The 20,107-nt window shown below is 37.5% G+C and overlaps 2 protein-coding genes, 1 long non-coding RNA gene and 1 other non-coding gene across 6 annotated transcripts in view; 1 reads left to right on the top strand and 3 right to left on the bottom strand.

The window, feature by feature from the left end:
• LOC131326361 (putative F-box/kelch-repeat protein At3g17540) overlaps positions 1–1,283 on the bottom strand; it is a 45,366-nt gene extending 44,083 nt beyond the window's left edge. The window contains exons 1-2 of one of the 3 annotated variants that reach the window (XM_058359118.1): positions 1,005–1,283; positions 950–967 (exon numbers count right to left, since the gene is read on the bottom strand). The gene's annotated coding sequence lies outside the window, so the exon portion shown is untranslated. Of the gene's footprint in view, positions 1–949; positions 980–1,004 lie in introns of those variants that run through there. The other 2 variants (XM_058359119.1, XM_058359120.1) reach the window with 2 other exon arrangements.
• Positions 1,284–1,434: 151 nt separating this feature from the next.
• TRNAV-AAC (transfer RNA valine (anticodon AAC)) lies at positions 1,435–1,508 on the top strand. Its single transcript has one exon. It is a non-coding gene; the product is annotated as a tRNA-Val (tRNA).
• A 3,301-nt stretch (positions 1,509–4,809) lies between these two features.
• Positions 4,810–19,500, bottom strand: LOC131327881 (uncharacterized). The gene is made up of 6 exons (XM_058361006.1): positions 18,966–19,500; positions 18,391–18,579; positions 14,794–14,907; positions 12,247–12,725; positions 5,270–5,667; positions 4,810–5,086 (listed from the first exon to the last, which is right to left on the bottom strand). Exons 1-6 carry the CDS (start codon positions 19,477–19,479, stop codon positions 4,810–4,812), a joined length of 1,971 nt encoding a protein of 656 aa, XP_058216989.1. The 5' UTR covers positions 19,480–19,500.
• Positions 6,443–10,683, bottom strand: LOC131326359 (uncharacterized). Its single transcript, XR_009199983.1, has 6 exons — positions 10,454–10,683; positions 10,191–10,328; positions 8,898–8,982; positions 8,052–8,125; positions 6,766–7,953; positions 6,443–6,668 (listed from the first exon to the last, which is right to left on the bottom strand). It is a non-coding gene; the product is annotated as an uncharacterized LOC131326359 (long non-coding RNA).
• Positions 19,501–20,107: the final 607 nt, after the last annotated feature.

Raw genomic sequence — 20,107 nt, 5'->3', positions numbered from 1 at the left:
TCTTTCATGCATCTAAAGTTTTAAATATCAGTTGTTATATAGGTAGCGTGTCGGCCCGTATGTATGTATCGATTCTTGCGTTTATCGATACCGCTACATCATAATATAACTATGATTGAAAAAATAAAAATTGCATTTGTATCAATCAGTTTCTGTTACACAACGGTTCCTTTATGGTTCGTGGATCGGTTCCTAAGTGCTGCACTAATTTGCCTACTCTAAATTTTTTTTTCTGTCAAAAATAATTTTAAAAAATTCAAGACCGTTAAAATCGATTCCCGCCTGCTACGTAAGGTTTGGTATTTCAAATACCATTGCGCTGCGATCAATATTGTTATGTGTTCTGATTTGCGTCAAGTCATCCAATCTTACTCTCTTGTTGTGAGCTCTAATCCCTTACTCACATTTCATACGTGCCCCCCACCATTTGCATCACCCCTGCCTTTATCCTGTAGACTTCAATCATATATTTTGCAAGAAGACGATGATCATAGGGACAGTACCATTGATGGAACTTCGCTCATCAGAGCTCTAGGGCCTCTGCTCTGATTACACGGGGGGAATTTTTTCTCCTTAGTGATCTCTGGTTTTTTATCAGAAAAAAATTGATTTGGGGTAAGAGCAGACTCCGAGAAGTGTCGGACCGCAACCAATTGGTAATTGGTGTTTTTAGAGCGGTTGCAAGGAGTGACATTGTGTAACCAAATCCACAGGGGCACCCCGAGCTCAACAAGACAAGAAGATTAAAGGGGACAACAAGGCAAGGAGCATGGTTCTTGTAAGTATATATCCCAACTATGTTTGTAGCTATGCCATGACCAATAGCAACAATATGTAAGCCCACGTCCGCATGGATGAAAGTTGGAGAGAAATCAACAACCAAAATCATGCAAGTGCATATAAACACAATTGTAGAGGCTCAAAGGGTTTGTGAGGCTGTAGAGACTACCGGATATATCCCTTTCCCCTGCTAAGAAAGGCAATTAGGATCCGAGTGGAATTACCTGATGATCAGATATACTAGTATCTTGATTCTTGGTACTTGTATTGGGTTACTCGGAGAGCCTTGAACTTCAATTCGGGCCACACGAATGATTTAGCACTTTCGCTCCAAAACGGCGTCGCTTTAAGAAAGAAGTGTTCGGTCCATTTCAACCGTTGATTTGTGAGATCAACGGTTGAGAGGGTGGGACAGGCGCCTGTTTGGAAGTGGGCTGGATAGGGGATCCGGACTCATCATCCAGGTTCGACATTTTTTTAAATTTTTTTTTGACTTGGTAGAGGTTTCATCATGGGAGAGAGAGAGGAGAGAGACTGGGTTTTTGCAGGGAGTGACAAAAAAAATTACTGTTCTGACGGAAAAGGCTGAGCTTTGATAGGAACAGCATGGATAGATAGATAAATATAACTAATTTCCGAGCTAAAGAAGCAAATGGTTTCGTGGTGTAGTTGGTTATCACGTCAGTCTAACACAATGAAGGTCTCCGGTTCGAACCCGGGCGAAGCCAATTGTCAGCTTTTTTCTTTTGCAGGTTTTGCTTTCCTTTTTTCCTTGTTTTTTTACTGATGCATCTCTCTTGCTTTCGAAATTAATGTGCAGTGCATTTATCACAAATTTTAAGGGAGAACAATGTGAATTACCATTTTACAAATATCAGACTGCTTTACGAGATATTTATAATTTCCACAAAATGTCGGTTACCATTTTGAGATGTTTTCCTATTTGATCATATAAGCAAATATTATTTTACATAGAGATACATCGCATAAAATGTGAGGATAGAGAGCGATAAATTTATTAGGAGAATATTCTCTATATCTTTTTAAAAAAGAAATGATCTGATGACTGTAAATTTAACATTATAAAGTGATCTAATGGTTGTAGAGGTTGTTCTCATTTATATGCCTAGTTTTCAGCAGAAACTGATCTATTTTATAATATAGACTAGCGGATCGGATGCTCGTGTTTAAAGGCATGTTGGAATATATCATATTCTCAACTTAAATAAATTATCTGTACTACTTGACTGCTCTACAGAATAGTTGTAATCTCCACAAAGCGTTGGTTACTATTTTGAGATATTTTTTCACTTAATCAGATAAGGCAACATTATTTTACATGGAGATACATTACTTAAAAAGTGAGGATAGAGAAAGATAGATTTATTTGAAGAATATTCTCTGTATCTTTTAAAAAAGAAATGATCCGATAAATATAACTTTAACATGAAGTGATCTAACAGTTATAGAAGTTACTCTCATTTATATTCTACAGTTTCAACAGAAACCATTCTATTTTATACTGTACTAATATATAGATGACATTTCTTTTGGTCTGTTTTTCTCGAGGGCAAATTCTTTTTTCAGTCTATGCATAAACAAAGTAAAGGTAATTAGCCCCACTTTTGCCAAAAGGCTTTGGTTCAATCATAGTTATTGATACCGTTTTATACCGGTCGGTACGTACCGTTTTGACGAAGAATCGGTATCCTAACCCCCCAATTTCGTTCCGGTCCTAATACCGGTCGGTACCGGACTTTCGATAAATACCGGCCGGTATCGGGATACCGGGAATTCCGGCCGAATTTTGCAGATTTTTTTTTTTTAAATTTTTAGCTACGTTTTTCTTTTTCTGAAACAAAAAAAAATTTTCCAGAGTTTTTTTTTTTCAAGCTACGTTTTTCTTTTTCTGAAACAAAAAAAAAAAAAAACCGTTTCAGGCCCAAAAAAATAAAAAAACGTTTTTAAAAATTTTAGCAAAACATGGGCTTAACCATAGTACGTGCGCGAGGCTTAGATCCTGGATTTGCACCCTCCCTGCGCCCGAATAACCCGTGACGCGCACCGGGTTAATTGGTTTCCGAATCAGCTTTTCCAAATTGCCTTCGGCCACGGCACATTTTCCCGAGCGCGCAAGATCTTTTATTTGGTTCTCATTCACAAGTTCACTAGTGTGCAAAGTCATTTAAAGTGGGAAAGAGTTTTGTAACTAAGCAATATGGGACTAGAGAATCTCTAGTAGAGATATTTTATGATGAATTGTATGATATGGGAAATTTTTTTAAATTATGATTATATATAATTATTATATATATTGTAGTTGCGGTAAATCCGAAACGGTACCCGGTACCCGACCGGTACCGATACGGACCGTACCAGTAGAAAAATCGGTATCCTGTCCGAAACGGTATTTAGAACTATGGGTTCAATAGCATCGAGAATGCACTACCTAGGTGTTACAAGAAATGAGGTTTACTCTGAAATTTTGAAAATCTTTTTTGAATATTGGGCCAAGACCAATGAGCTTCACAGGAAACAAAACTTTACTGGGCCGAAAAGTTCAAAAAGGTGAAATCGTTTTGATGGGATGTCAACTAGCCCACTTAATTCGCAAAAGTTACTGGGCCGCCTAGTTATGGCCGCCTGGTTTTGATTGATTCGGAGGAAAGTGGGTTTTACACCCACAGTAGGGAGAACTGTCGGTGTAAATGTTCACTTTTTTTCCAAACAAATTGTGTCACGCCACGTTTATGAGATTGATGACGTGGTGCGATGCAATTGACTTTGAAGAAAAAGTTGGGTTTTACACCGCCTAGCTATGGCCACCTAATTCTCTTCGGTTTTTTTTTTTTAGAGTAAACAAACCTATCATATTCTCATTGTTATATTTATATGGGAGAAGATATGTCTGAATTAGCACTATTAATTGTAGGAGTACATAAAAGGGCAAAGTTCGCTTATAACCTCCGTGGTTACACCCCTATGGTTCATTTGTTGCATCTGCACACCTTGTGGTTTGTAAAAAATTACAGATGCTCCCTCTTCCGTTCACAAAATCGAAGAGTAGAGTATTTTTGTAAAAAATCATGTCGATCGGACATCAATTATTCAGTGATCGGATCCTTGTTAAAATGCAAGGTAAAGTTAAATTTGAAAATTTGCTTCATAATCAATTCTATTTGACCATGAAATTTCTATTTTTCGATCGACTTGAATTTTGGTATGAATGTAGTACTCATTAAGCTCTACAATATGAACGGTTTAGATCCATTTAATTTTTTTTTTTTTGTAGAAGGGATGGATTGTTTAGATTTTGGGAAGAATAATATAATCAAAGAATAAAATGAGGTCGTATTGGACCTTTAATCATTTTTGTTAACAGCGGAAGCATTTTTTCAGTTAATTAGGTGTATTTGCAAACCACAGAGGGAACCACAGAGGGTGCGGATAAAACAAAGTGAACCAGAGGGAGTGTAATTACACATGGGCCAAAACACAGGTATATATAAGTGAACTTTGCCCTACATAGAAGATCGAGAAAGAAGAAGAAGATTGTTGGCACGACATCAACTTGTTGGAGGCAAGAACGCGCGCGCGCACACACACAAACTCATAATATGAAGAAGATAATACGGGAGAACACTTGGAATACTTTATTCACTCATACTTGACAACAAGATTACATGCAAAGTTATATATAGTAAACACAAAATGTAACCCATCACACTCTTAATAGGGACGTTTCACAATCCTAACTCCATTATTTTTACAACTCCCGTATAACTCCCACCAGCAAAACATAAAATGACACGATGGAAATGTAACTCCCTGAATTTATTGAATAACACAAGTTTATTTTCCAACACAACTAACATGGAAATCAATTACAAACAGACAAACATCCATCAAAGCACTCCATATGCCACACACACACACATATAGATAGGATTGTGTGATATAATCTCGTGCCATGAGAGATTTGAACAAATAGTTTTAACAGTATGAATTAGCTGATCGCAGCCTCACGGCCTAGTCTCGTACAGCTTCCTCAAAACTACGCTTAAAAATGGCTGAAGCCTCAAACATGTGGCCTTGGTACGTAAGTGAGCAACGAAGCGCAAGACACAGGCCACACAGAGGCAGATACACGACGTCTATGTAAACAATGGTTACCGCTATGATGGCCGGCACCACGGAGTAAAAATTGGGGATGCTTTTGTCGACATCGATGATGTCGTAGGCTTTGGAGCATGCCGCGATGGTGGAGACGACAGTGACGTACAATGTTGTTATAGCAGCGGTGTACCTTTTTTTTTCTTTTTTTCAAATCAGTAAAAACAATGTATATTTTAGATGAAAATAAAAGGAAATATCTGGCAAGAATATGCCAAGAAAACAGAGAATACAAGACCCTGAAAGCACATGGGTTAACCAGCGGCTAACCTACTGACGAACAAACCCAAAATGGAATAAGCGACGATGTACGTACCTGAAGGGCAATGCCATGAAGAAGTCGCTACTCGTGAACTTGGACAGCTGGATCGCGACCATCTCCACCGGTGATAATAAGGCGGCAAGCAGGGCAACGCTAGTGTAAAACAAGAAAAGCAGCAGTTCTTGCTCTTTGTCTGTACCATACAGGACCGGCATGCCGGAACCCTGCTTGTTTCTGTTGGTGTCGAAGCCTCCGGGAAGAGTGAAAATTGCAGCGTAGTTGACGGTGCCGAAGAGGGCAGAGACGACAAACATGCCGTCGTTCATTGATTTTAGGGCTTTCGCGGCATCTTTTTGTAGGCTGGAGTGGGTAACTTCGAACAGCTCGGTTGCCATCTTTTCGCCGGAGTTTGGGTACCACAAGAGATGAGGAGGAGAATCAAAACATACAAGCTGCATGAATATTGTTGAGAATATAAATAATAAAATTACTCTCGATCTAACAGCTTAAACTTTTAAATGAGTTGGTGGTTAACAATCTAATAAGGTATCAGAGCAGACAATAGATCCTGGGTTTGAAACTCACTGCTTACTTAATGATTACAATTTACATATTATCTTAGCGTTGTGATGCTTTCCCTTAGCCTTTATTTGTACTCTCCTTTCCTCTTCTATTAATAAATTTCTTGTTCGATGTTCCAAAAAAAAAAAATTTATACGTGTTTAGCCTACTTATGGAGGAGAGTCTAGTTATACAAGATGGGGTGTGTTGAGAATATAAATATTTAAACTTTTAGATGAGTTAATGGTTAACAATCTAATAAATATACAGTAAAATATCGCAAAGGCTTACTATCTAGTTTATCTCGTTTATGTATCAATTATTCGTTCCTTTTAAGAATTCTAACTTTTTAAGAAAACGTGAATGTAGTATACTACACTCCCCACTTTCGAAGAAGCAATGGTTTATAAGTCACTTTCAAAGGCATTGATTTTCTAACATTGCCACTGTATATATGATTTACAATCACAGTTGTTACGAAAGCATGGTCTAAAATAGTTTTTTTTTTTTTTTACTTTTTAAAGTAACTAGGTGCATTGCGACGTGTATTGCACGTCCGTCATGCCCGTTGTGGAGATCGATTTTGATTGTTTCTAAAATTATAAATGTGGATAAGCGTAGCAAAAATTGTATGCATAAGTTTGATCATAAGTAGCTGTCTAAGCGTAGCAAAAATTGTATGCATAAGTTTGATCATAAGTAGCTGTCTACAAAAATTTTGCTATACACTCGCTAGTCTTTATGACTAACTACATGACTTTGGCTACAGGTTTATCTATACAATAGCAAAAGGCTAGCATCAAAGTTAGAGTTTTGAAGCTAATGGAAGAAGCTGACTACACACAAAGCAAAGGCTCGTTTCATGTAACAACATGCTGACTGAAACGAATCCCTGCAAAACAAACAATGAATTCCTTCATTTCCTTAGCTTCCTATTTCGAAACTTTATTTTACAGATTAAAGCAAAAACCAATCAAAAAGATATGTACCTTATTTCCAAGATAACCCATCAATCCTCTGCCAACGCAAGATATTTTCCTGAAAGAAAGAAAAAGAGAGATCAATTATGAAACTAAGAGAAAAGCAAGTAGCACAACACGAAATAAAAGCTGCTGCTAAGCTGGTAAATGCTCAAGCAATTCTGAAGTGTCCAAATCTTTACTTCTCTGCACCATAATTTTCACTTGTAATCATCTACTAATTCATGTTTGATCTCCCAACTTAGTCACTTAACAGCAAGGTCAATTTACATCCCACATGCATATATTCTAAGGACAGCACTGAATTGACAAAGAAAAAGCATTAAGCAAAAAAGATAAAACTTAAAGACAGATTTTCATTGCTACAGATGATAATATTAAGCTGCCATTACCAGGTCTGATTACCAAGCAACACCACCTTGTTTGTTATCCTTCAACCATGCACCATCTACCACCACATGAACACTAATTGGATCGCCTCCTTGGTGCTCTGAACCACTGATGTACTCTAATGTACATTCCGATCTTGGAATAACTCTAGAACACTGATCTTCCTTGTCGTGCAGCAAAAACGTAGCAGCATAAGAATTGAACTTTTAACCTAATTAATACCGTAAATGCCATTGTTTCTCCATGGAACGGAGTTGGGTTTTTATGCCATGTGTGTATCAATCACAGGGGATCCCTCCCCACGTCACACAATTTCCTTTTTCTTTCTTCTACGTAGAAGCAGCAGATTCATCCACAGGATCACCCTATGATTCATCCAATCACAGACACACACCACGTACCATTAAAACACACACACGCACACTCAAACTCTACAACCCACCCACCCAAACCAACTGAAAGGAACTACTTTAAAAGAAAATCCATCGTGCTATGCTACACACGCTCACATCTACCTACATATCAGTCACATTGCAGAATTTGGGAGGATAAGAGTACAAACTTAAACTCGAATCGACATTCCGATAGGATAAAAAAATGAAAACCATAATATTCTCATAAGTCATAATTTCTCATAAGTCATGCACAAATGTCATATATAACATAATACTTTCATTCCCAAGGGTTTGGTAATCTACCTACACCTAGTCCAGCTTTTGATTGTAAAGTTGCTTGTCCGTAAACTGACGAAGGATCCATTGCCATAGATTTCTGAGATGCACCCATATTAACTTCTTGAATGATGTCCTGCTAATTCCAAACATGAAACAGGATGAGACTGGTGCAGGACGTGCTTGTACCAGAACGAATGACTAAGTGCATAGGAGTATGGTCAGAGTAATTACAGTGGTCATTTGAGGTCGTACCTGCATTTGTTGTAAAGCCAAACATGGTCTCAGAGTTGCCTTGGGCTAACTGACTGAATCAAAAGGAATAGGATAAAAATGACCTCAAACTACATAAAAGGTAGTCAAATATATTGAGCTCATAAAGAACAATATTGAAGTTGACAAAAATGTTCAAACACCTCACCCTTGATTATTCGTTGCTGACTTAAGTAGGGCCATCCCATTGGCACTCATAAGACCTGAAGAATTCTTTGAATCCATCGGTTGAGGGTGTTCAATTCTTTCTTCGTACATTCTTATAGCAAGTACAGATGGCTGATGGCTGCCCTATCATTCCTTCAGTTCATACCATTGATAGGGCCACCATGGGCAGGATGGTTAGGGTCCCTTCGCTGCAACTTGACATTACACTGTTGCATGAGATGCAACTACTGCTGCATTTATAGTTGTTGCTGGTGCTCTCTTGCTTTCATGTGTTGAGTCTGAATTTTATTTTAAGAACAATTAAGGTAAATAATATCTTCATAAGTTAGCATACATATAATATAAATGAGCATTGAACCAAAAATATATAAAAGATTCACCTCTTTATGAGCTGCTACTGAATCATTCTCAGAATGACATTCATTCTTGCAATGAAGATGTCCCAAAAGACAGACCACCATTCAAAGAGAAATCCCCCTGGTGCATCAATCGCTACAACATTGACTTCTAAGTTACTATCAGATGAATTACTGTCCTACAATCAGTGCGAGATCTACAGTTTTTTATGAATTAAAATAATATAAATTACTTATAGAAGAAACAATTAATTCTGCCAGCAAACAAAAGAGATACACTTACCCATAATTATGTTTGCTAATATGGTCAGAGAGATGATTCTACTTCTCCACGAGATGCAGATGGCTTCCAGCACTTCCTAACCTCTCTACAGCCAAGAAAAACATACATGCAAAGATTATATGCAGAATAAAAGAGATTTTGGGAGGAAGAGAGTTTTTTTTTTTGTTGATTTGTTTTTTTGCAAGAACATGTAACCGAAGATTCGAGGTATGCTTCGATGGATCTTCCGCGGCTAGAAAACCCTTGTTCAGTGACAAATACATTCTTCAACTCAGAGTAACCAAATTCACTCAAATGTACAATTTTTTTTAAAAAAAATTAACACAAAAAAGAATGAGATCAATTCAAAAGAACTTAAGTACATGTATTTTTTCATCAGAGTGGAGGGTGGTGGGTGAGATAGGAATCAGAGCTTTGCAATTGAAATAGCCCTAGGTCTAGTTGTTCCGAATCCATCCATTGGTCTTATATTAGCTCGTGGATGGCAGGCAACAACTGCGTCAAAATTAGATTCAATAATCTATCAGCATTATGCAGAATACAAAAAAGTATAAAGAGTACAATAATCTGCAGAAGCAAAGCATACTGATCAAACCATATTACAACAATGCTTACACTCGAGAAATGGAATAAGATCCACGAGTGCAGTATCATCTGCTTCAAGATTCCACGGCTTGACAGGAACACAATTCTCCGGCTGGAGGCTGGATTCTATTCAGCTTTGAGAATCTTGAAGGATATCTATTCAGCTTTGAGCAGTCCTGCCAGAATAATTCACATTCAACATAACCACATTGTACAATTGTATCGTAATAAGTTTGATACACGTAGTCTACACAACACAGTTAATGCTGTGGGAACCTGAACAGTAACTTCAAGAACATACTATCCCTTCCAATTAGAGTTAAAGAACAAGTTATTTCTTGGCATAGCCCATCTATCAAGTTTTATTGAGCATGTTTCAAAAGTTTTATAGAATTTACTACCAAACCAATCAAGCATAGCAGACAGTGAAATTTCTGGAAAACCCTACATGAAGACCCTCAATACTAACATGCAACAAAAATCAGGAAGGGGGAAAAAGCAAACATACAACAGAAATGAAGAAGGAAAAAAAACATCAAAACCAGCAAAGCATAGCAAACAAAGGAATTTCTGAAAAAACTGGCACAAAATCAACAAATCAAAAGTACTCTATGATTTCGAAACAATGAAACCATCAATACTAACATGCAATAGAAATCAAGAAGGGGAAAAATATAAAAAACTAAAATATTAAAAGATTATGATTACTGGAGGTAACGAAGCGACGGTCGTACTGCATGCGCTTGTGAGCCCTGCCACTTGGCTTCTTCGTCTTGTCCTGTTTGGCCACCTTCGGGGTTTGGCCTCTCACCTTAACAGCACAAGCTAGCGATCCGTGAACCTTTCCTGCAAAAAGAACAACCCAAAATTAACAAATAGGCACACAATCAAGGATAATCGTCTGCACATTCCGAGAAATCGATTCAAAACCCTAAAAGGCATCACAAAAAGCCAGTGATTGAGATCAGTACCATCGAGCAGTATCGTCTCAAGGGGAGGCCGTAGAAGGTGGTCTCCGGAGTCCGGAGCGAGGTTCTGCGGCCTCTGGAGTCCGGAGCGAGGCGGAGGAAGTTGGGCAGAGGCGAAGGAGAGAGAAATAGCGGAGGAGATGTGAAGAGGAGGAGGGTTTTCTTCGTGGTTGTCGCCATCTGTTGTAGGAGGTACAAAACTTCACCCAAAAACAAATGTCCACCTCCCTTTTCTGCCACGCAACCCACCAACTCAAAAACTTAAAAAGCCACGCAACCACCAACTCAAAAACACCCTTTAAAAAGCCAAGCGAAACTGATTCTTATTTAAGAGGAGAGTAGGAGACAATTTCAAAATGGAAAGATGAACAGGCAATTTGGAAGAGAAAAATTATTACTATATTATCCAATAATGTGCCGGAGGAACCTACAAACAACCGAGGCAAAGCGGTTTATGACTGTTCGTATCAATAAATACTGTAGAATTGAACAACGCAAAAAAGAGAGAGAAGGAAAATATGGTATGCATCAATGCATGCATTGCTGATCTAGTTAGTAGAGGATTTGTTGTTGCTGATCTAGACCTCTGCCCCTACTGCAATGTTGAGAGGGAATCCCTGGTCCACGAGAAATTTTTCAGTGCCGAGCGGATATATTTCATGTGGCGTCTGCTCGGCACTCCCGAGCCGTCCGATACACTTTTGAATGGTTCAGATTGAAACCTTATCTCTCCTCTCACCCTCCTCTTTCTCTCTCATTTTTTTCTCTCCAAATCCGAGCCGTCCAAAATCGCATCGGACGGCTCGAATGTGCCAAGCGGGCATCACTTGATATCCACCCGGCATTGAAAAATTTCTCCTCGTCCACCTTCTCTTACTTTGCAATTTCTCTTGGAAAATATGGTCAGCATTGGTGCATGGGGGACGACTTGGTTATGCCCTCCAACTCTTCAAGTTTTTCTACAATACCGAGATTTTTACAAATTCAAGAATCTGGAAAAATTATGCTGGCAAGCATGCTTCTCTGCAACTTTGTGGACCATTTGGCTAGGTAGAAATGAAGTGGTAAAGTTTAACAACAAAGTGTGGGAAAATGGAGGCCGGAGGTTATTGATTTGGTGAAAACTAGAATGGCCTTGTGGATCAAAGGTGAATGTGATATCATTGATTACTCTATTGAAGACTTCAAAACTCAAAAGGTGCCTAGAAGGTGTATATGAGGAGAGTGAAGATATAGTAAGAACCTGGCTTCTCTACTGCAGAGAAGGCCGTGCGGTTCAATCTGAACTGTTCATCTTGAAAATCAAAGGTTCAGATTTGTTGAATTTGTCACCGGTTATAATCGTTTACTTCCGATCATAAATTAAAAATAAATCTGAACCCTTAAAAACTTTATCAAACGATTGCGATCACTTGGACCGCACTTCTGCAGTCCAATATAGTCCAAAATTGGACTGCACACAAGCCAAATTCATATAGTAAATGTGATATCATTGGCTTTTCACTTCGCTTCATGTATCAATATCGATCTAGTGCTTTGGTCTTTTCTTTTTTGCTTCTCGACGTATATACCCTTAAAGTTACGCAGTGGTAACTCTTGCGTACTGCCCCGTAGCAAGAATTCCAAACCCACGGCGGAATTCAACAAAAGTAAAAACAGAATGTTGTGTGCTACAAAACATCGTACATATATGTTGATTTTGTCACAACATTCAGCACGAAAAATTCCAGGGTTCGGGTTCTATGTAATTTAGAATGTAGTGTGAGTAGTGAAGAAACTAGTACAAGGGCTCATACCTTAAACCAGTATACATTCCATGCCATCTGGTTCAAGCTTCCAAAGAGAACTCTAGGATGAGCACCGTCTTTGGCTGCAAAGTGCAAAATGGAGTTTTGATCATGAGCAAGAGCTGCCATCATCCAATCCTTTCTAGCAACGTTCTTCTTCAAGAAGCTGTACATGGTGCAATCTTTATTCTCCACTGCTATGTGAAATATGTTCTTCCCATTGCAATCGAAGCAATACGCAGCCTCGGGGAATTTCCCGAGGATTTCTTTCACCAACTCTAGAATGCTGTTCTCCGCCGCTTGAAGAAGTGGGTTTCTTCTCGTAGTAATAATTGGCTGATCATCATCGTCGTCAAAATCAATATACCTTCCACATGAGTTGGTGTAATGGCTCCAATCTTCTTCATTTGCAATCAACGTTTTGGCTAGTTTCAGTGCACACACATGCTTTTTCTTTACGTCATGAACTGCTCTAAGCCAAGGCACCACTAAACAATAGAAAAACAAAAGAAAATTAAGTAATAAGAGAGAAGCATATATAGACAAGTCAATATCGCCTAAAGATCACAGCTATTAGCCGTGATTGTAAGTCTTCAATCACGCTCCCAAAACCGTAGTCATGGGTGTTTGTTGCAATGCTTAAAAGATCGAGCTACTTATAGCTTTTTGAATGCATGTGGTGTGATGTGAGAGTACTGCTGTGTTCAACATGTTTTTGATGCAACTTTCACTTATACTAGCTAATAATTCATGCATGAAGCTTTGGGCGGAGAAGAAGAAGCCCGCATGCTTCTTGAGAAGCCCGTGGCTCTAGCTTAGTGTTAAGGAGTTTGATCGGATCGTGGAGGCGTTTGAATCCAATGGGGTGCAGTTCTTAACACACTCTCTCCTTTGTTGTATTTCATGCATTTTGGATGTACTGTTTTACAAGTTTTGATGCTTCCATTTCCTTTGCAAATATTTTTCCAGCTTTCATGATATATTTGTGTTTACATGGTATGTTTGCAGAAACATTTTCAGTTTCCAAGGTTTAGAAACATTCCATGATTCAGAAATAAACCATGATTATTGTCTTATTCATGGGTCATTTGAATAATCATAAAATATGTTGGTACATAGTTTGAAATAGTCCATGAAAAAAACATGGTCCATTTGAAATTAAATTAAGTTTTTGATTTTTCATGTTTTGAAATAAACCATAATTATTTTCATGATTTTATATAATGGCCTGTTTAAGTTTTCATGATTTTTTTTTTTTGCAGAAACTTATTATTGGTTTTCGTGGTATATTCGAATTTTAGAGAGAGAGAGAGAGAGAGAGAGAGAGAAGATAAGGAAAATCAAAATAAAAATGGAAAAATGATAAATAAGAGTATTGTTGGGTTTATTTGAATTTCAGGATGGAAATAATATTTCAAATTTGACAAGATGAAGAAATCCAAAATCAGGACTAATAATTAAGTTACCCCTAACTATGACCGTTTTCTTAGAGTTTTTTTTTTTTGTGCGCGTGCACATGGATATGACTGTTAAGCTGTATTAAATTCATATTTTTGTGGAGGAAAAGTAAAAACTTGATGGATCCAACCGTACACCACAGTTAGATCTTTCAAATTTTTGCTATCCCTTTCCCTCCACAAAGGATATTGACACTATTTTGTTCATGGTTTTGTGGAAGAAAATGAAATAGAAAGGAAAATTTTGGAAGATCCAACGACTGTGAAACAAAATTGTGGTGACAAATCTATACAATTTTTTAGAAAAAAAATAATTGAAAAGCATGTACGCAAAAGATTAGAGGAGCACAATATTGCTTAAGCTTTGCTTGACTCTTTATTACATGCATGTGTTCAAATTTGGCTTGGTCTTGAAACTTTTTGAGATTAATTGTTCAAGCTCGGCTCGAGTTTGAAATTTTGTGGTCGTGATAAGGTTGGTTTGGCTTGTGAAATATGTAAGCTAATCTTGAGCTTTCAAGCATGAGCTTAAACACGTAAAGTTTTGAACTTTCAAACTAGACTTGTTAAGTTCCAAAAAGAAATGATCTAATTTAAAAGGCCATAAAGAAGAACTAGCGTCATTAATTTCGGCCAAAAAAACTTATAAATATAAAATTCAGTTGCGCACTAGCTACATTCATTAAACTAAAACCTCCCAAACCATTAAATTTTCATATCTCACATGAGATATTTTCTATTTGAATGCAATGCATGCATGGTACTTTAAAACTGGTGAAAATATCCATATGAAAGGCCGATGCAGATCACATATTTTGGGACATTTATTAAATGTATCCCTATATTTGTGACATTTATGGAAGTCATTTTTTGTTTATGAGCCTATCGAGCCATGCAAATTCTCATATGTTCAAGCTTGGCTTGAATTCATAAATAAACAAAAAAACATGATTGAGCTTGACTTAAATTTTTTTTAAACGAGTTTGAACAAGCCAAAAGTCGAGCCGAGCTCGAGCTATTTGGTTTTAGTAGCCCTACAAAAGATACAAGCTTTAAGATTTTCATGATTTTTTCGGAGAGGTAGGGAAATAAGTCAAACCTGAGATAATGGTTTTGACGAAAGACCCTATTGATTGGCATATAACAGGTTTATTCCTCTGGGGATCCTCTACATCTTCAGTAAGTCTAGACTCATTTATCCACACTGGCATGCCTGCCAAAGTTACAACAAATAAATCGTTCGTTATAAAATATATTAGTGGAAGACAAATACAATTACTATATTATGATTATATATATATATTATAGTATATAGTCAGTTTCAAATGAGGGAGTCCGCATTTTAACTAAAATGCGGACCTCCTCACTTCTCCCATTTTCTGATCGAATTTTGATGATCCGGGCCGCTCAATGTGTTCAGAACGTGATTTTAAGGGTACTCGCTAGAAATCGGCAAAAACAATGATCGGAAAGGGCTTCATCCGAGCAGTTTTTGATTGAACCGTTCGATAAAAAATAAACAAAAATTGCTCGGATGAAGCCCTTCCTGATCATTTTTTTGCTGATTTCTCGCTGGTACCCTTAAAATTACGTTCTGAACATATTGAGCAGCTCGGATCATCAAAATTCAATCAGGAAAGGGAGGTCCGCATTTTATTAAAATAAGGTGGTCCTCATAAGAGCGGGTATATATATATATATATATATATATATATATATATATATATATATATATATATATGAGTTAGGTTCCGGTGAGGGATCCCTCATTTTATTAAAATGAGGGACTCCCCTTCCCGATTGAATTTCGATGATCCGAGCCGCTCAAAGTGATCAGAACGTGATTTAAGGGTCCCCGTGAGAAATCAGCAAAAAAAATGACCGGGAAGGGCTTCATCCGAGCAGTTTTCATTGAACGGTTCAAAAAAAAAACTGCTCAGATGACGCCCTTCCCGGTCATTTTTTTTGCTGATTTCTTGAGAAGACCCTTAAAATTACGTTCTGCACACATTGAACGGTTCGGATTTTCAAAATTTGATCGGAAAATGAAAGTCTCTCATTTTAACAAAATGAGGGATCCTTCACTTGAAAATTCCTCACACACACACACACACACACACATATATATATATATATATATATATATATATATATATTGAGCGGTTCAGGATTCAAAACCTTTTATATATTCATAGTATATATTTTGATAAGTAAAACATAAGATAATATTTTGAAAGTCGATAAGGGTACATCGAGGAGGAATCACCCAAGCATTACACACTGGCCTAAGTCCTGGATCACTGAACAAATTTTTAGAAGAAAGGAAATACAGAAAATTCAATCATATTGTGCTAAAGAAAACAAAAGTGCAAACTTCCAAATGTTAAGGAGTGTTCCTGATGTGTTAAAAACTTAAATGCAAGGATTCTTCTTCTTTGACTGCACCAACACTATTAATTGTTTTAGAGTTGGGTCGTATGTAGGGGTGATTTCGATTCGGTTTGGTACAAATATTTTTAGGACCAATTCCGATCGGAGTTGAGTTTGGTTCGATTCGGTTCTGTTTGGGGTAGGATCGGTCCGGTCGGGAATTTCGGTCTGCCCGAAATATAAAATTTTCATTTAATTTAAAATGTATATATGTAAAATATACATAAAAATATTTTTATATAAATATTTTATATTTTGTAATGTAAAATTCTTCTTCTTTGACTGCACCAACACTATTAATAGTTTTAGAGTTGGGTTGTATGTGATAAGTGCCAAAATATACATATTTTGGCTCTCTAATCTATATTTATTAGTCCTTTATTTTTGTTAATTGATTTTTATTATGTGTTTTTATGTTTATAGGTTGCTTGAGCCTGTTGTCGGAGAATTTGGATAGAACCAGAAGTAAAAGAAAGTTTGGGATTAAAAGTGCAAAGTGCTTTAAAGTTGATTTTGTAAGTTGTTATTATACATAGCTTAAGGGAGCTTTGTGTAATTAAAGCATGTTTTACCCTATTTAAGGAACAGGTTAATGACTTCAGCAGCAGCTCTTGAAAAAGGAGATTTTTCCACGGACGAAAAAAAAAACAAAGAAAAGAGCCTGCCGTGATATCTTCTGGGAATCACGCAGATTCTGGGAATCACGCGACCGAGAGCTGCGAACCAGGAACGAGTTTTCTTTTGCGGCAGCACGTGGCCACGGACGAAGAACGGGACTGCGGCATATATTTAATTTTCAACGGGTTTTATTACGATGAAAGTTCTTAATATTGTTTAGTTTTCTTATGAGTTTTGTTCCTTTCTAGTTTTTGACGCTTTGTTTAATTACTCACACATCGGTAACTCGTATTAATTTTTATTCTTTAATAAAGTTGTTTTTTGGTATTTGTTTAATTCGTATCTTTTGTTTATTTCATATTTAGAAGCATGTTTCAAGTTCGGGTTTTTTTAAATTTTTGCTTGATATGAGTGAGTAGTTGTCACGGTAGGGTCGCAGGGTGATTTGTACACCGTGGCCGGTTCGGATGCGTTTTGCTCCTATTTCGAAATAAAAAATGAAAGAAAATAATATTTTAGATTGGTAAAATACTTTCCGTGGACGAACCTGAGCATTATTGGAGTCCACGTGAACGGGAGAATGGGAGAATGGGGGTCCAAAACTCATTCTCCGCTGCGCATAGATAAACGGCGACCATAAGGGTTCGCATCTTATGGGGTATCTTTTTCAGTCTAAAATTAAACGTTTTAAAGAACACCGATTGGAGGAAATGAGTCCGGGCCAATTGTGAGTGCTATGAATCCTACGACAGTACCTTTCTTTTAATTATTTGAAAAGTACAATTAATTTCTAGGTTTTAATAGGGGTGGATACCTAAGAGCCCGTTAAATAAGTATCAACCTGAGTTTTTAGTCAGCACATATCACTGTCTCTGTGGATTCAATTTCGGACTTACCGGATATTGTGCTACGTCGGTCTCCGCCATACGCTTGGGGCAACCCGTTAATTTAGGACGAGGATTCCGTCAAGCAGTATGTAAGGGTGATTTCGATTTGGCTCGGTCCAAATATTTTCAGGACCAATCCCGATCGGAGTTGAGTTTGGTTCGGTTTGGGGTAGGATTGGTCCAGTTGGGGATTTCGGTCTGCCTGAAATATAAAATTTTCATTTAATTTAAAGTGTATATATGTAAAATATACATAAAATTGTTTTATATAAATATTTTATATTTTGTAATGTAAAATATATAAATATATAAAAAAATATATATAGTCGTTCGGTTCGGTTCGACAAAAATTCTAGGAAACCGAGATCGAACTGATTTTGGTTCGGTTTGGTTCAGTTAGGTCTGAAAAAAACTGGCTTTACTCTGATCGTAAACCGACCGAATTGAACTGATCGGTCGATTTTTTCGGATTTTTTTGGTCCGTCGATTTTTGTAACACCCCTAGTTGTATGTGCAAACTTATGGTAACACTAGTACCTCTTTGACAAATACTATGATGACAATATTGTATCAATATTATGAAGCTAGTCTGTGTCTATTTTCTTCCTTTTTTTTTTTCTCGATGTACTCTTATCGCGTTGTATATATATTTTTCTTTTCGATTAGAAAAAAAAGAAATTTCCCTCGATGTACCCTTACCGCGTTAATATATATATATATTTCTTTTGGATTAGAAAAAAAAGAAAAGAAAAAAGACTTACAAAGGTAGACGAGACACAAAAGGAACTGTAGGGTAATGGAGGGCCAACTGCCAAGGTTCCTAAGCCAATAGTTTGACCCACTTTTAAAGGAAACGGGTTTGCTCGCCAACATATTCAATGCAGTGTTTCCATCTTCATCATGTGCTCTGGCAAGATGAGGAAATGATTCAACAATCTTCATAGCCAGACCTGGTTCAAAAGTTTAACCACAATTTTAATCAGTCCTAGATAGTCAATAATGTAAAGCACGGAAAAACTTTTTTATGGAGGTTTTCGTAAATATGCTTTTACGGAGCTGAATCGAAATAACTCTTCCGGAAGAGTTAACTCTTTTCTGGATGAGTTCTTTTAAAATCCTGACTATTGATTGTCAAAACGGACGGGTGAGATTTATTGCCTCCGTGAATAACTTATTCACGGCTCCCCTAAAAAAAATAAGGCCTTAAGACCCCTCTCTCTGCTCGCTTAAGTTTTTAAATGAGCATTCCCACATGGTTAATAAACAATCTAAAAAAACATGAGTGTATATTGGCAGTATTGTAGAAATGACAAAGGGAAAAAGAAGAAGAAGGTACTATAATGTTCTCCCATGATAGCAGCATGAAGAATAGTGCAGTCGTCATCTCTCCTCAGCATATGCTCATGAGCAGCCGCCACTTTGAGAAGGTTGAACACCTCCTCCTTTCCATTCGCAGCCGCCGAGAAAAGCGGCGTCTCTCCCAATGCATTGCGCTCCGAAACCAACTCTATCTCCCTCTCCATAATGACCTCCACAACATTGAGCCTGCCAAGCCTGGCTGCCTCGTGGAGCACCGTGTCCCCACTCCAGTTCCGCGTCCTCAGCTCTCCCCCACAGCCGCCCCGGTTGCTCCTCCTCAGTAAGCAGCCCTCGAACAGTTCTCTGAAGGCGGTGGCGTTGCCGTCTGCCGCCAGGAAATGGAGTATGGTGTTGCCTTGCGCGTCTCTTTGCGTCAGAATATCCGGTTGGTTGGTCAGGATCCGGCGGAGCACCGGTAGCGATTTTGGGGTCCATGTTAGTGCTGCTCTGAGTGCTGCCGAGTGGCTGCTGTTGGCAAAGTTGGTATCCATTTTTGTTTGAAACACACACACACACACCAAATTAAGAAGGAAGTTAAGCTAACTTATTTATAAGGTATAATAACTTCCTATGTACAGCTTAATAAGGTAACTTCCTACAGAAAAAAGGGTGTGAATAGGGATTAGTATCTTGATTTTACCAAAGAAGGAAGTTAAAGAGAAGAATGAGAATAAAGCCCCTCTTTAATGTTCCAAGAAAAGAATCAATTAACAATGAAAGAAAGTTGGGAGTGTTAAATCAAATATTTAAAAAAAAAAACAGTCAATCTAGACCACCGTGCAGTTTCACGTTGCATGCGGTGGACTTGTGTTGTGGATCCACACGGTGGTCTTAGACTTTTTTTGTTAAAAAAATGGAACAAAAGGAAATGAAAATGTTTCAGGTGGAAGTACCATTTATTTTAGTAGTAATTTCTTTGTCAGTACGTTGTAGATGACTGTGATTTTCTTTTTCAAACTTTAACTTTTTGGGGGGAAATTTTTTGTATAAAAAAAAAATATAACTTTAATATACTACGGAGTAGTATCTTTTTTCTGCAAATCAAATCATAAAGTTACTGATGAAAAATAGCTTTGAAATTTTAAAAATGACACGATTACCTAAAAAAATATAATAAAC

Source organism: Rhododendron vialii, chromosome 5a, assembly GCF_030253575.1.
Source record: "Rhododendron vialii isolate Sample 1 chromosome 5a, ASM3025357v1".
Classification (NCBI taxonomy): Eukaryota; Viridiplantae; Streptophyta; class Magnoliopsida; order Ericales; family Ericaceae; genus Rhododendron; species Rhododendron vialii.
The sequence above is the reverse complement of the archived record's forward strand: the minus strand, read 5'-3'. Positions and strand labels throughout refer to the sequence as shown.

Bases quoted from the DNA above. Each gene is read 5' to 3' on its own strand.
- LOC131327881 (XM_058361006.1), bottom strand. From the start codon at position 19,479: ATGGATACCAACTTTGCCAACAGCAGCCACTCGGCAGCACTCAGAGCA. The intron at 18,580-18,965 runs GTACCTTCTTCT...CTTTTGAACCAG, and splicing joins TATCATGGGAGAACATTATA to GTCTGGCTATGAAGATTGTT. The intron at 12,726-14,793 runs GTTTGACTTATT...TCTATTGTTTAG, and splicing joins CGTCAAAACCATTATCTCAG to TGGTGCCTTGGCTTAGAGCA.